The following is a 14,957-nucleotide window of genomic DNA, read 5'->3' as shown; positions in this document are numbered from 1 at the left end:
CAACAAAAGAGATGACTCAACATTTGAAGCCTGTATACATTAATTCTCAGATGGACGGAAAACCCGTGTCGAGAGTTTTAGTCTGGGCATGTGTGACTTGTATGCTCCAGCTTGAGGGGGAGTGCTAAAGTATATACCTGTTCTAGCTTCCATTTCCTCTTTTGACGTTGCTCCCGGCATTCATCATCCAGTGGTGTCTCTGTCAACATCGAGAAGAAATGGAAGATGCCCCACTTCTCCAATCAATTCAAGATTATGTTTGGGAAAGATGATGTAGCACAGCCTGGGGTTGTGGATTTTTTAAGGCTGAACAGAAGGAAAGGTGCTGGGAGAAAGGGTGGGGTTGAATAGGGTTTCTAAAAATAGAAGAGATTAGGGAAATAATAAGGAGAAGAAACTGTTTTGAGCCTATAAACAGTACTCATGAACAGTATCTAATTCATTTCAGGTTAAAAATAAAGGCTATTTTATGGTCTTATGGTTGCAGGCTTTTAGGTCTTTGGGTTTTATTTGTAATGGCTGGAATAGAAAGTCCCCCCCCCCCCCCAAGAAAGTTTCTATTATCTGGGCTTTTTAATTTTGGAGAGTCCTAAGTTACAGTAACTTCTTAAATTTGAAATGTGCGCCCGCTGTCTCTTCTCCCTCTGACCTTATTGATTTTCTCTTCTCTTCTCTTATCTCTCTCCTCTTTTCTAGTTTCTTTCTAATATCTATTGCAGAGCCTTGGTTCCTGCATGGTTCAGCAAGCAATCTAAGATTTAGGAGGTCTGATTCTTTTTCTACTTCTTACCATGGAAGGAGGTCTCGCCGAGATCTCGGTAATATCTCGTTTTTGAAGGTCCAAGATGAGATCTTATACGACATAACTAAAAGACATCGACTTTACTGAGATTTCGTGTCTCGGTCGAGATCTCGGTTTGACCGAAACCAGACCAAACCCAGTTATAAAAGGTGCTTATCTCAATCCAGACCAATCAAGATTTCGATAGGTCTCGGTCATCTCGGTGGGAAAAGCTGTGGACTTCCAAAAATTGATCTCTCTTCCCATTTTTTGATGGAAAATCGCCAAATTACTCCAAGAAACTTGTGGAAACATCGATTAATAAGATTGATGTATTTTACATTTTTACATTCCTAATGCTTATTTAAGTTGTTTTACATTAATTGTATTCTTTCTACTACTAAATTATGTGTAGAATAGGGCTTAGTAGTGACCGTGTACGTCGTCGCCTACCTACCTAGGGTCCAAAGTCAAACTCCTATTTGGACTTTGATTTTTCAAAATCTGATACTGCCATTGTGTTTAAATGGTCCAAAATAGGTTGTATACCAAGTTTCATGACCTAACTAGGTCAAAAACCCACCGAACCAAGCAACGAGTTCAACCAAAACAAATGCACCAACTCAAGATCTCGGCCCAACTCGGTTTTCTGCCTGGCCAAAACCAGGTCTGAAACCGAGACGTCGAACCATGCTTCTTACTTATTCTCTGATCAGGACATACTCTCTTCCTTCATTCTGATATTCTCTTCCTATTCTGTCACATCTGATATCTAATCTGATCTGAGTTTGTTCTTTATTATTTCTGTTTCTTTGTTTATCCTTTGTTGTTTGATGTTTCCCCTTGTGGTTGCCTCATCCTGGGTCTTGCGAACAACCTTTCGAATCCCAAGTCCAAATCTAGGATTAGAGTTTAAAGGCTGCACCAAAATCCTAATGAAACTAGGACCAGAACCACTTTGACTTTCAAACTCCTAATGGAATTAATGGAATTAGGAAAAGAGTTAATACCAAAAATAAAATTCATGTACCCCTTTGGACTAAATTTTTAGGCTTTATAATTGAGCCTGTTACAACAAAAGCATTGAAAACAAAGTTCCATAACAGTAGAACATTAAAACAGAGTTTATGTGGCTGCATTGAAATAATTCCTATTTTACGCCGAAGTCCTTATATTTTGCATATATATCCACTATATATATCAAACTAAAAGAAAAAGAAAATTTAATACTTTGCATACAAGGTCATCTAGAAAAAAAAAATTATTATTTTGCATACAAGCTCCTCTAGTACCCCTCTTTGTATGGGCATCAGGGTATTGCCAAGGTATCAAGGTAAATATTGCCATGGCGCCAAGGCCTCCGCTATGAGAACTATGATGCATCATGTATTACTGTTTTCAATTTTTTAAGGGGGCGGGGGATGATCCAGGTAGTGTGTCATATCAACTTTACTATGCATGACTACTCCATGCTAGGGAAATTCATTAGAGGTTTTTTTTTTTTTTTGTGGAGAACTTAGTCTGGGTTGAAACTTTTGTCATAATCAGAAAGATTTGTGGTGTCTTAATCTCTTTCTTTCTTCTTTTTCTGTATTCTATTTCAGATATCAAACATTTCTGCTACAATGTCATCACAATCACATTTGCCTCGAGTGCAGGTCAGTGTTCTGTATGATTATTCGGAGTCATAAATGTTAAAGGGGGATTACTTTATTAGTTCATATTCTCTTTGCTTTTATCAGAAAATGGTTACTTGGGATTCCAATTTACTATTGTTAAGATACCACAAGGGTATTTCTATACTTGGGAGCAGGTTTTGTGGTTTATTTCTGGTCTTTAGTCTAGAACAGTGTAGTAGGGGTATACTTGTCTCTGTGTACTTTTTTTTAAAACTATAAATACGATTGGAGTCTCACGGTATGGTATCCTAACCAGAACCATGAGCCAGTTATCTTCTCTTGGACTGTGACTCTCTTTCTCTTCTTGTGCTTCCACTGGTTTTCCCTATTTGATATTGCTTCATGGTATCAGAGCGGGTTTAATCAATGTTTGCCATCTTCACCTTCTTTGCTATGAGAGACCCTACTTAGGTTTTTTTTTCTTGTGGTGTGCAGCCACCTATTGCTGCAATTTTCTATGATGAAAACCTAGTTTATATCAATGAAAAACTAGGGGTTTCTTTCGTATACATGCCATCTACATAGAGAAGAGTTCCTGCTAAGGAGATCTATGTAGCTGTTTGAATGCTAGGGTCGATCTACACTGCTATAATCATTCCTTAAACACTGGTGGTATCCTGTTTATGGGTTATTTACAGATTCTGATCTATGAAAGATTCGTTTCAGACCCTTGATTTTATCTGAGTTTTTTTTTACTAAGGTTAATTCTCCTCCTTGAGACTGCTATCAGTATCTACTATTCACAAAGAACATCACTTGCGATACTCTGTTTTTTGGAGAGTTTTTTGCAGAATCGATTTCTGCAATTAAATTAGAATCTGGCCATTAGATTTCCTTTCTGTTCTAAGTATTATTACCCTCATTTAGAAGGTCCTTCGACCTTAATTTGGAGTTCATCTGATCTGCCGATCTGCTGCAATTTGGAATCTCCCAAATTTTAGGTTTTTCAACTTCAGATTTGAATCTTTTTGTTGCTGGTTTCTGGATCTTCATCAAATAACTGTGATATTGAGGGGTTTACATTCCCTATTGGTCTTCTATTTATTTACAGATTTGGAGAGTATCAGTGTTTCCATTGAGTTTTGGTCCATTGTTGTCTGCTGGCCAGAGGTGATCTTACCTGGCCTTATTGGTTTCTCTGTTGGCTGCCTTAATTGTTGATTTGAATCTTATGATTATTGGTGTTACTGCTGCTGTGCATGATGGCTGATCCCAAACCTACCATGGACAATGTTAATGTCCAAACTACTACTATCAAACTCAATGGAGTGTCAAACTATTTGTTATGGACCTAGGCAGTTAAGGTCTATATCAATGCTAAGGGTAAGATGTGATGTATCTCAAATCTGACACGCCACCTTCTTCTGATCCTAAAGAATATGAGGAGATGATGCATGAGAACGACACACTTCTTATTTGGCTGTGGAACAATATGGACCCAGCCATTGCAGCAAGTGTTATGTTCCACACCACTGCCAAAGGAGTTTGGGATAACTTGAAGGAAAGCGTCTCTCACGAAAAGAATTTGTCTCGGATTTGTGATCGTTATGTCAAAATGTTTAACTTCAAGCAGGGGGACAAATCCACAAATCCTTGAATGAGTACTATAGTGCCTTTAAGGGAATGTGGGAGGAGCTCAATGTCAATCAACCTCTTACTACTGATCTGGAACAATTGAAGATTCAACGGGCTGAGTTCCAAGTTACAAAGTTATTTAGCCAGATTAAATTCTGAATTTCAGTCAATGAAGAGCCAGTTGCTTCCTAGGAAGGTGTCGTCTCTGAATGAGACCTCTCGTCTTCAACGCCTTATTTCTCCCTTGAGAGCTGATGTATCACCCTCTTCTAGCGAAAGTTCTGCTTTTGTAGCTGGTCGTGGTTCTAGTTTTTCTGGGAGAGGTCTAGGCTCAAGGGGAGGACGAGGCCGTGGTACATGTGGATGTGGTAGACAATAGGTAGACAAGCCTTTCAGATAGTTTACTTTTTGTGGCAAACCTAATCATTCTGTTGAGACATGTTGGGCTAAACATTGTAAACTAGAATGGGCTCAACAATTAGCTACTTCAACAGTGTCAGATGGTAATACTGAAAAGGTGTCGTTTGGCGACACCAAACTTGCTTCTTCATCTGAAGCTTCTTTATCAGGATCTGTATCTCGGGACGGTTACAATCAGATACTTAAACGACTTTAGAATCTTGAGTCATCCAAGACTACTTCCTCCACGAGTACATTTGCGCTTCGCTTTATGCATAGTACTATATCTCGCGATATATCGGTATCTCCCTACCGAGATATCCGAAATATCCGAGATATCTGAATATGACCGAAATATTGCATTTTTCTGCAATATTTCGGGTCCATCTCGGGGTTTTTGGCATATCTAGGCCGAAACTTCATGGACAGCCTTATTTAGCTTAATAAACACATTTAAACCATAAAATTGTAAAAATGTGAATTCAATTGGTGTTTTGGGCTTGCACTTGATTGACATACATACACCAATGTATAAATAGTTAAATACACATAGATTAGGCGTTAATATTTAATAATAGTATTTAACTTCATCACATATCAAGTTAAAGCCAATACACATTGATGAGTGCCATGATTCTCATAAACTCCATAATATTCAATAACTCGCTTAAAGCCTTAAAGGTAATACACTAAGTGTCAAAGTTAGTAAGTCACAAGACTCGCAACTCGCAAGTCACAACTCACAAGTTCATAGATCAATGAAATCACAACTTAAGTTACAAATTACAAGTGCTAAACTGCTAATAGTAGTTGCTGTGCCTCCCGGATCAATCCCACTCATGCCTCGGCCGAGTCGACGTCCATTGCTCTCTGTTGAAGGACATATGTGGACCACGGTATAGAATCGGAGAAGAAACGAGTGTAGTCATCCACAAGTGTCACGTAAATGGAATCATCAACATACGTAGGTAACCTATCCTAGGATATAAACTAGGGTTACCAATCGATCCAAAGTGAAGAAGATGATCCACCGTGATATGATGTTGGCGCCGCGCAAGAGGCGATGGCATTGGCGCATGTATGGCTGGTGAGGTTGGTAGTTAGGTCCGCTAGGGTATGCAAAGATGTTATTTACAAAAGATGATCCAAGATGTCCCTCGGGACGGACGTAGTCATAGTCCCCTACCCCACTAAACCGCCCATATGATGATGATCCATATCTATATCCATCGTAAGGTTGTGATGCACCATAATCCGATGCCAATGGAGTGGTATGTGCGAAAATTAAAATAATTATTTAAGAGCAGAAAAATAAATCCGACACCGTGAAGCCGTAGATCGGCCATTGGTGTCTAACATATATTTAATTCATTACCATCTAAGTCATATTACCCTAATTATTTCCTGTTTTAATTGTAGGAAAATGAATTTTTAAAACCAGAAAAAAAAAAAAAAAATACATATGGAAAAAAATTTCGACACCGTGAGGCTATAGATCGGCCTCCTGTTCAACATATATTAATATCATCACCATCCAACAAAATTTGTACAGTCTTTTCAAAAAATAGTTTTAGAGGAATAGAATTTACCTTAAATAGTGGAAAAAAGCTTGGATGATGAGCTTAGATGACCCTCCGATGAGTTTACCGCTAAAATCCGACAACAATGTGCTTGAACAATGGCTAGAGTGTTGGATGAGAGCTTGGAAGAGTGGAAGAATAGGCAAAAGACTGAAATTCCTTAGCAAATGCAGCTCTCGGTCGAAATATGGACCGAAATTTGCGAAATATTGTATTAAAGCCCTCCTTCACGTGACACTTTAAGCCAAAATACCATATTTCACGATATCTCACGAGATATTGAGATATTGTCGATATCTCACGAGATATCGTCGATATCTCACGATATCTCACGAGATATCGACGAAATATGGTATTTTTCATTTCGACCTGATTTCGCATCTCGGTAAGCTCGAGATATACGAAATTAAGCGATATTTCGGCGAAATATCGCGAGATTTTGAACCATGCTTCTACGTCTCCCACTCCTTGTGTAATTGATTCTGGTGCTTCTCCTCATATGACTGGTATGTCACATTTGTTTCCTTTGTATAGAATTCACAATAATTCTCCTGTAATACTTGCTAATGGGTCCTCTACTCAGGTGAGGTCATGGTATTGTTTCTCCTACCTCATCCATGCCCTTCCTTGTCTTCTGTCCTTCATATGCCTCAATTACCTTTAAAGCTTTTATCTGTTAATCAAGTCACAAAGTTTCTAAACTAGTCTATCACATTCTATCCCTCTTATTGTGTTTTTTAGGATCCTCAAACAAAGAGGACGATTGGTGGAAGGCTTGGGCAGGAGGGGCTATACTACATTGACTGTACTGGGCTCTTACTGCTGCAACTATTACATACGATGGTGTTTCTCCTATTCAATGGCACTTCCGTTTGGGCAAGGATTGAGATCTCGGTTTTGGACCTGGTTTCGGTCAGGCACAAAACTGAGACATGTCGGATCTCATTTCGAGGTTTCAACACTGGGTTTCAACCATGGGTTTCGTTTCGGCCAGGCCCGAAACTGAGACAACTCGGAGATTTCGGTCAGTTTTGACCGAGATTTAGTTCCATTCGTTTGGGACACTTATCTTTCTCAAAACTTCAACATATGGTTCCAAGCTACTAGTTTGTGTCTCGTCTCGAATGTGAAGAATGTTAGCACGGGAAGTATCATCGGTCTTCCTTTTTTTTTTTTTTTTTTTTTTCCCCCCTTGTAGTGTATCTAGAATTCCTTCTATTTTTGTCACTTTTGTAGACGATATTTCCCGATTGACATGGTTGTATCTATTGAAAGTTTATTTAGAATTTCTCTCTGTTTTTTAAGTTTTTACAATTAAATAAAGACTCAGTTTAATGTTTCCATTAAAGTTTTTCATTCTGATAATGCACTTAAATAGATTTAGCGTGAAATTTCTGCCTTTTGTTCTGATCATGGCTTGATTCATCAAACAAGTTGTTCTTATACACCTCAACAAAATGAGGTGGCTGAAAGGAAAAACATACATTTATTGGAAGTTACTTTGTCTTTAATGATTCATATGCACGTTCCAAAACAGTTTTGGTGTGATGTTGTGTTAACAGTATGTTTTTGATCAACCAAATGCCCTCATCGGTCCTTGATAACCAATCCCCTATTTTTATTGCTTTTCCAAATTCCCTTTTATTCTCTTTGCTGCCTCAGGTTTTTGGATGCACATGTTTTGTTCATAATTTGCGACCACAAGTTGATAACTTATCTCCCAAGGCTATCAAATGTGTTTTTCTCTCCTATTCCTACCCTTGTACCTTTTGATGATGCTCCAACCATGGTTCAAGATTTCGCGAAATATCTCCGATATATCGGCATATTTCGGAAATCTCGACACTACCGAGACGAAATGACCATACGAAATGAAAAAAGTAGAAATTTCGGCAAAATTTCATGATATTTTGGGATATTTCAGGATTTACATGGCAATTGTGGATGACTACACTCGTTTCTTCTTCGAAACTATACCGTGGTCCACATATGTCCTTTAGACAGAGAGCAATGGACGTCGACTCCAACGGAGCATGAGTGGGGTCGATCCAGGCAGGCATAGCAATATTACTAGGATTTGTTTTATGATAGTTGTGAGTTGTGACTTTGTGTATTGACTATTGAGTATTGAACTAATGACTTTTATGGAGTTTATGAGTTATGACTTATGAACTTATGCACTTATGACTTTATGAGTTTAAAGTTTAAACTAAAGGTTACATTTGACTTTATTTTTGTTTCATTACTTTGTTTAAATTTGTTATTATGTCTTTTAGTACTTATACAATGTGTATTTAAGTATTTATACATCAGGGTCCGACCATATACTGTCAATCAACGGTGCAAACCCAAAACACCACTTTGAGTTCACTTTTTTGCAATATGAAGGTTTAATGTGTGTATTTAGCTTAAATAAGGGTGTACATGAAGTATCAGGCCTTAATATGGCCAAAAATCCATCGAGATGGACTGCCGAAATATGGCAGAAAAAATACAATATTTCGGCAAAATTTCGAAAATCTCAACCTACCCGAAATGGCGAGACGAGACGAGATCTTGAACCTTGGCTCCAACAACTACTACACTTGCACCACTCAAAGTGTGTCAGCGGTGTAAGAAGACAATACAATTAGATTCAATTACTCCTGCTTCACTGCCCACCACACAATTTGCTCCTTCAGCTGAAGTTCCTACTTCCTCCTTGTCTCTTGATGACTTGTGGCTCTTCGCAAAGGTACCCATTCTTGCATCCAGATTTCCATGACTGTTTATCCTATTGGTAATTTTGTTTCCTTTTCTCATCTCCCTCCCATAACTTTGCATTTTCTATGTCTACCACTCTATTCCTAAAACCTATGGTGAGGTTTTGTCTCATCCTGGGTGGAATGTAGCTATGAATGTTGAAATGAACGCCTTAATCTCTCGAAAGACAGAGAATCTGGTGGATTTGCCTCCAAGTAAAGATCTTGTGCGGTGTTGTTGGGTATGTACTATTCAATGTAATCCTGATGGTTCCGTAGAACAGATAAGAGCCTAGTTCGTTGCAAAAGGTAATACTCAGATTTATGGTGTGGATTACTTTTGGAATTTCTCTCTTGTTGTTCGGTTATATTTAGTTTGTGTTCTTATTTCTTTAGCTGTGAATTATGATTGACCCTTATATCAATTGGATATCAAGAATGCTTTCTTATATGGTGATTTACATGAGGTATATATGGAGCAACCTCCAAGGTATCTTGCTTAGGGGAAGAATGCTCGACGAATTTGTAAGTTGCACAAGTCAATTTATGTCCTCAAAGAGTCCCTAGGGCTTAGTTCGATAAATTCAGTTAGATTGTTACTCAGTGTGGGTTTTCAAATTGCTATTTTGATCATTTTGTGTTTGTTCATCGTCAGAGCTCTAGGGTGATTATATTGGTTGTATGTGTCGATGTTATTATCATATCTAGAGATGATGCATCTGGGATTACAAAGGTGAAATCTTTCTTACAGCAACATTTCCAGATAGAAGACTTGGGTGCCCTCAGGTTTTTTCTTGGTATTGTAGTGCTTTGTAGTGAAAAAGGGATTAGTCTGTTACAGAAGAAATATGTGTTAGATCTTTTATTTAAGACTAGTATGCTTGCTTCCAAACTAGTTGATTCTCCTATGGATCTACTCCAAAAGTTTGGGATTGATGTTGGAGAGGACTTTGATGACAAACACCGTTACAAGAGATTAGTAGGGAAACTTATCTACCTTTCGGTTACTTGACCTGGCATTTCTATGTTGTTGGAGTCATCGGTCGGTTTGTGGAATCACCTAAGAAGATTCATTGGGAGGCAGCGTGTCAAATATTATGGTATCTCAAGGGTTTCAAATAATATGGTATCTTAAGTGTGCTCTAGAAAAAGGCCTTATCTACCGGTCTTATCGGCATATTGATGTGGTTGGTTATTCTGATGCGGACTGAGCCAATATTGATGGTGATAGGAAATCTACCATAAGTTTACTGTACATTTGTTGGTGACAATCCTGTCACATGGAGGAGTAAGAAGCAAACAACCATGGCTAGGTGAAGTGGTGAGGCTCATATATAGCTATGACTTATATGGTAGCCGAGTTGATGTCGTTGAAATCATTGCTTTAAGATTTGCGTTTTTAAGTTGATAAACCTATGAAGATGTTCTGTAATAATCAAGTTGCTATCTGTATTGCTAGCAATACGCTGTTTCATGAAGGAACGTACATATTGAAGTTGATTGTTACTTTGTGAATGATGCAGTAATGAGGAAGTTGATTGATATTTCGTTTGTTTCTTCAAAAGATTAATAGGGTGATATGTTTACCAAGCCTTTGTTCAGTCTTGCTTTCCGGAAAGGATGTTTAAAGCTTGGTATAAGTGATGTATATGCTCCAGCTTGAGGTGGAGTCTTAAGATACCACAAAGGTAATTTTGTACTAGGGAGCATGGTTCTAAATCTTGGTTTCACAAGAAACCGAGACGTAGCTGATATCCGGTACCAATTTTTACCTCGTTTTGACAGATTTTGACATATTTCAGCCATATTTCGGTAGTTTCACAAGTTTTGACCTGAATCACCCATATAAATTCACTTATCCCTATCGAAACTTGGGAGTTTTGACTTGAACCTGGTTGAAACATCTTATATGCCAAATATCAACGACAACTAAGCCTTATCCCAACTAAATGGGGATGGCTCTTATTTGCCAAATATTATTTGAGTAAATGTTTTCATTTACTTAAGATATTATTCAAAAATAAACCCTCCCATTTGAATCCAATAAAAATAGTTAGAAAATCAAATTTCAGAATGATAAAAAGTCAACCCCCTAGTTTAAGAACAAAAACTGGATTTTGAATTGTAGGTGAAATTTTCAGCTTTCTAATGCTTAGTTTTTTCTCAAATCTAAAAATTACATAAATATTAATATGGTAAAACATTGCTAAAAACCAAAGGAGCGGTAAAATAATCATTTGTTTTGATACCTGAAAAATATTTTCATTTAGAGAGATTTTGACAACATTCGTGCACCAAATAAAGTTTGACCGGAACATATTCTTTCAATATAAATCAGATTTAAGAATCTTAGAGCTTGCATCAAAATCCCTCTGCCCCAATACTTTCTATCGTAACCTGATCTTATTTTCTCCTAAATGATTGATTGATCAATGTGTTCCCATCCATCCCCGTGTTCCAAGTCATTATATGATGTGAGCTTGCTCTCCCATTGGGCTCCAGCCCGATCTATGCTCTCTACATGCATTAACCAGAAGGCAGAGGCTCGAAAGCGAAAGTGCACTAGCACGCAACTTATAAGCGTGCTCACGTGCAACGGTGGTCTACGATCAGCTAGCGCTCAGGGAGCAATCGATCTACTGCGCTAACGCGGCACACTAGCAGCAAGAAAAGCCTTACCCAGGGTGGTCGTAGATCTGTGGCTTGCACGCCTTAACACGCCACGCACGGAGATCCTTACATTGATAGATAAGAGGGCTCCCCCTTGAACAGACTCAACATGACTGCTAAACGCCCTTGCCTCTACGAAAGAGGTGTGCTTTGCACCGCTCCTGAGCGAGAACGAGAAATAGGCAATGCACCATCCTTGCTGCTACGTACGTTGACCTTGACTTGACAGATTCATCCAATTGAATCCACATTCAAATGAGGACTACAAGCTCGGGGTTCGAAAAAACAATGTATCAACATGTTAATTACAATTCTAAGATTGCTTAAATCCGATTTATATTGATAGAGTTATGTTCCGGTGAAACTTTATTTGTTGTGCGCAAATGCTGTCATAATCACTTTGAATGAAAATAGTTGTTTAGGTATTAAAACAAATGAATATTTACCGCTCCTTTGGTTTTTAACAATATTTTACCATTTTGAGATTTATGGAATTTTTAGGTTTGAGAAAAACCTCAGCATTATAAAGTTGAAAATTTCACCTACCGCCAAAAATCCAGTTTTTGTTCTTGAACTGGGGGGTTAACTTTTTATCCTTGTGGAATTTGATTTTCTAACTATTTTCTAATTGCTTTTATGCAATGAGTTAAGAAATAACAAACTAAAGTAGACAATTTCATATTAAAATCTACGAAAAGCTAGAACTTAGAGCTCTTGATGCACATGGGATGAGTGGACAACACATTAAATAGGAAATGAATAGAATGGGGAAGAGAATAGTTCCTGGCAGAACCCATTCCCATCTCTCTTCTTGACTTAAAGTGTTCTGAAGCTAGGCAACTAACATAAGTACAAGCACTGATGCATTTGTGTAATCCTTGTCTTATTGATGTTTTGATAGGATAAGATGCAAGATAGCTTACCATTGATCGATGGGCTGAATATCAGCTTACTGGTTCAGTAGTTAGGTTGCATCAGATGACGGGGGTAGCTTGGTTTGCAATTTAATTATCCAATTTCTAGGGCTGGCTCTATGTTTGTGCTGGATCATGACTCCAGATGTGCTGTAATTTTGAATTGGCTTTGTCCTTCCTCTTATGAGTATAGCTTGGCTGGAGATATTTCTTTCCATGGTATTTGTTTGGTTGTTCTTTTCTCCATTTTTCTGTTGGCCTCCCGTAGGCTCTCATTTAGAATTGATCTGTTCTTTTCATTCTCTGTTTTTGAAGAATCCATTAAAGTTAAAAATTTCCTGTGTATGCCTGAGTTTGTTGGTTTTTACAAGCTGAACTCATGATGTTATAATTAAAACTAGAGAGAGATTTTTTTATTTTTGGAGTTTATATTTATCATAGGACCATCATTTGTAGGGGTTCCAAATGTCAAAATTTCCAATATGTGCAGTCTCCTTTCAGTAACTGTTCAAATATTCAATTGTTACCAGAGGATTTTCAACCCATCACAACTTGGGGTGGGTATCAAGTGTTAATCAATCTCCAGTTAATTTAAAATGGTTCAGCATGCCCTTTGCACCCATATTGAATCAAATCATAGATTTATATTGAATGGATTCTCAACTGATCATAATTTTGGGACAAGAATGGCCTGCCAGTCAAATGGAGGCAAACCAGAATCCAGCAGTCCAGTGCTCTGGCAGTGCTAATTTCTAAGAAGGGTTATCTTTTTGGAACTTATCAAGACTGGAAAAAATCAATTTTTATTTTGGTAATCAGACCAGTGGGTTGAACCATCATTTGATTTTGGTGAATTCTTTTTTTTTTATTTTTTTTTATTTGAGCAATAATTAATTAGTCAGTCAAACATTGAAACGACCCTCGTGGTATGGTGCTCTGGTTTTCAATATTATGGTTTATGTTACTGAGATGTGCCACTGACACTTTTCTATTATAACTTGATTTATGTACTAACAATCTACTTACTGTAAACAGTTTGGGCTATCTGGTGGTCATGCTCAGCGAAGTCATGCATCCCAAATCCTAAATGACCCAAGTATGCATATTAGATCCTTACGTTTATCTTTCTCATCTTTTTCTAGACTCTCTGTATGCATTCAGTTCTGCATGATATTTAAAAAGAACCTTAAGAAAAAGGGGGAAAAAATCGCAGAAAGGAAGATCATGTGCTTTACCTGCCCTTGACCTATCTCTTGGCTCATGATTTTGATGGTTAGCCAGCACTGTGATTGTTCAAAATAAAGCAATTTCATTCGGATCAAGAATTTAAACATGGATGCAACATTTCCCTGGTTAAATGGACTTGTTACTCTTAATTGCAGTGTTTAACATGGGGGTGGGGAATCCAAGTAACATGATGCCGATGCAGCAGCAACAGCAGCAGCAGCATGGTGTTCAAAGTGGATTTGGAAATATGCCAGGCAATGCTCAGAATCTGCAGCCTGGTTCAGTAGCCCTGCAGAATGCATCGCAGAATCCCAATTTCCAACAGAGACAGCAAGGCCAACAGTAACATGACGACCTGAAGACGCCTTGAATGGTCAATGTATTCATTGATGCTTCAACCTTTTGGAAGAGGACTGCAATTTTGAAGCAGTGGCTTTCTCTTATCCTAACCAGGTAATGCCACTATGAGAAATTGTAATTTGGAAATGAAATGTTTGATTCATTTTTTAATCAACCAATGATGAGGATGATCTCCCGTCTTAATAGATCATCACTATCTTGGAAGTAGAGCATTATGTCTTTTTATTACACACAGTCTTTTCCTTTTGGTGGATGTACTTCAATTATGTACTCAAATGGGATTATCAATGAAATGGTTGAAGTTTGTGGAATGGAATCACCTTGTCTATGTTTGCTTATCCTTTTGATTTCATTTCTTAGCGTGGTTCCCATACTTATTCATAGCATTCCTTGTGCCTAATATGGTTCTATCTTCCCATTTCCTTTGCTTTAATGAAAATGTCTCTTTTTATTGATGACAAAGGGGGAGAAATTTAGTGAAGAAGTATGGAAGAGATAAGGGTAGTTATGCTATTACTTATGGGGCATACAACGTAATTCATAGGGGGAGCAATGCTCCATACTCTTATGTGTATGCATATGATCCATTGTGTAGAAAATTAGAATGCACCTTAGGTTAAAATAGCCCTTGCCTTTTCGCTAAGGCTCTCTTTGATGTGATTTCGAAAGAATTATTTGAGGGGGTGTGATTTCAATTTTGAAAGGTGTTTGGTATGATATTTGCACCTTCTTTCTTTGAAATCGGAAGCTTCATGGGAATGTTTTAAAGGTGGTTGGAGTACATCTATGTTCCATTGATTGAAGGTTTTCAAAGGAGAGCAAGAAGATGACAAAGAGGTTGTCCCAACCTTGATTGTACTTGAAGATTCAACTCCCTCTGCTATGGAGTTAGTTGAAGATCCAGTGATTTCTAGGAGTGTCAGTTTCACCTCAGGATACTAGGGTTGATACAGAACAAGGGTTGTAAGCATTCTCTTCACTATAGTTGTTTCAATTTCTTGCCAGTAATGGTATGCTAGAGTTGGGTGGTA

The 14,957-nt window shown here is 37.9% G+C and overlaps 1 protein-coding gene across 2 annotated transcripts in view; it reads left to right on the top strand.

Moving 5' to 3' along the window:
* LOC122661965 (mediator of RNA polymerase II transcription subunit 8) overlaps positions 1-14,141 on the top strand; it is a 69,538-nt gene extending 55,397 nt beyond the window's left edge. For both annotated transcript variants that reach the window (XM_043857492.1, XM_043857491.1), the window contains 3 exons: positions 2,386-2,439; positions 13,375-13,435; positions 13,722-14,141. In XM_043857492.1, coding sequence (XP_043713427.1) covers positions 2,386-2,439; positions 13,375-13,435; positions 13,722-13,912 — 306 coding nt within the window. In that variant the 3' untranslated portion in view covers positions 13,913-14,141. The remainder of the gene's footprint in view (positions 1-2,385; positions 2,440-13,374; positions 13,436-13,721) is intronic.
* The last annotated feature ends 816 nt before the right edge of the window (positions 14,142-14,957 follow it).

This window comes from Telopea speciosissima, chromosome 5 (assembly GCF_018873765.1).
Source record: "Telopea speciosissima isolate NSW1024214 ecotype Mountain lineage chromosome 5, Tspe_v1, whole genome shotgun sequence".
NCBI classification, from domain to species: Eukaryota; Viridiplantae; Streptophyta; class Magnoliopsida; order Proteales; family Proteaceae; genus Telopea; species Telopea speciosissima.
The sequence above is the reverse complement of the archived record's forward strand: the minus strand, read 5'-3'. Positions and strand labels throughout refer to the sequence as shown.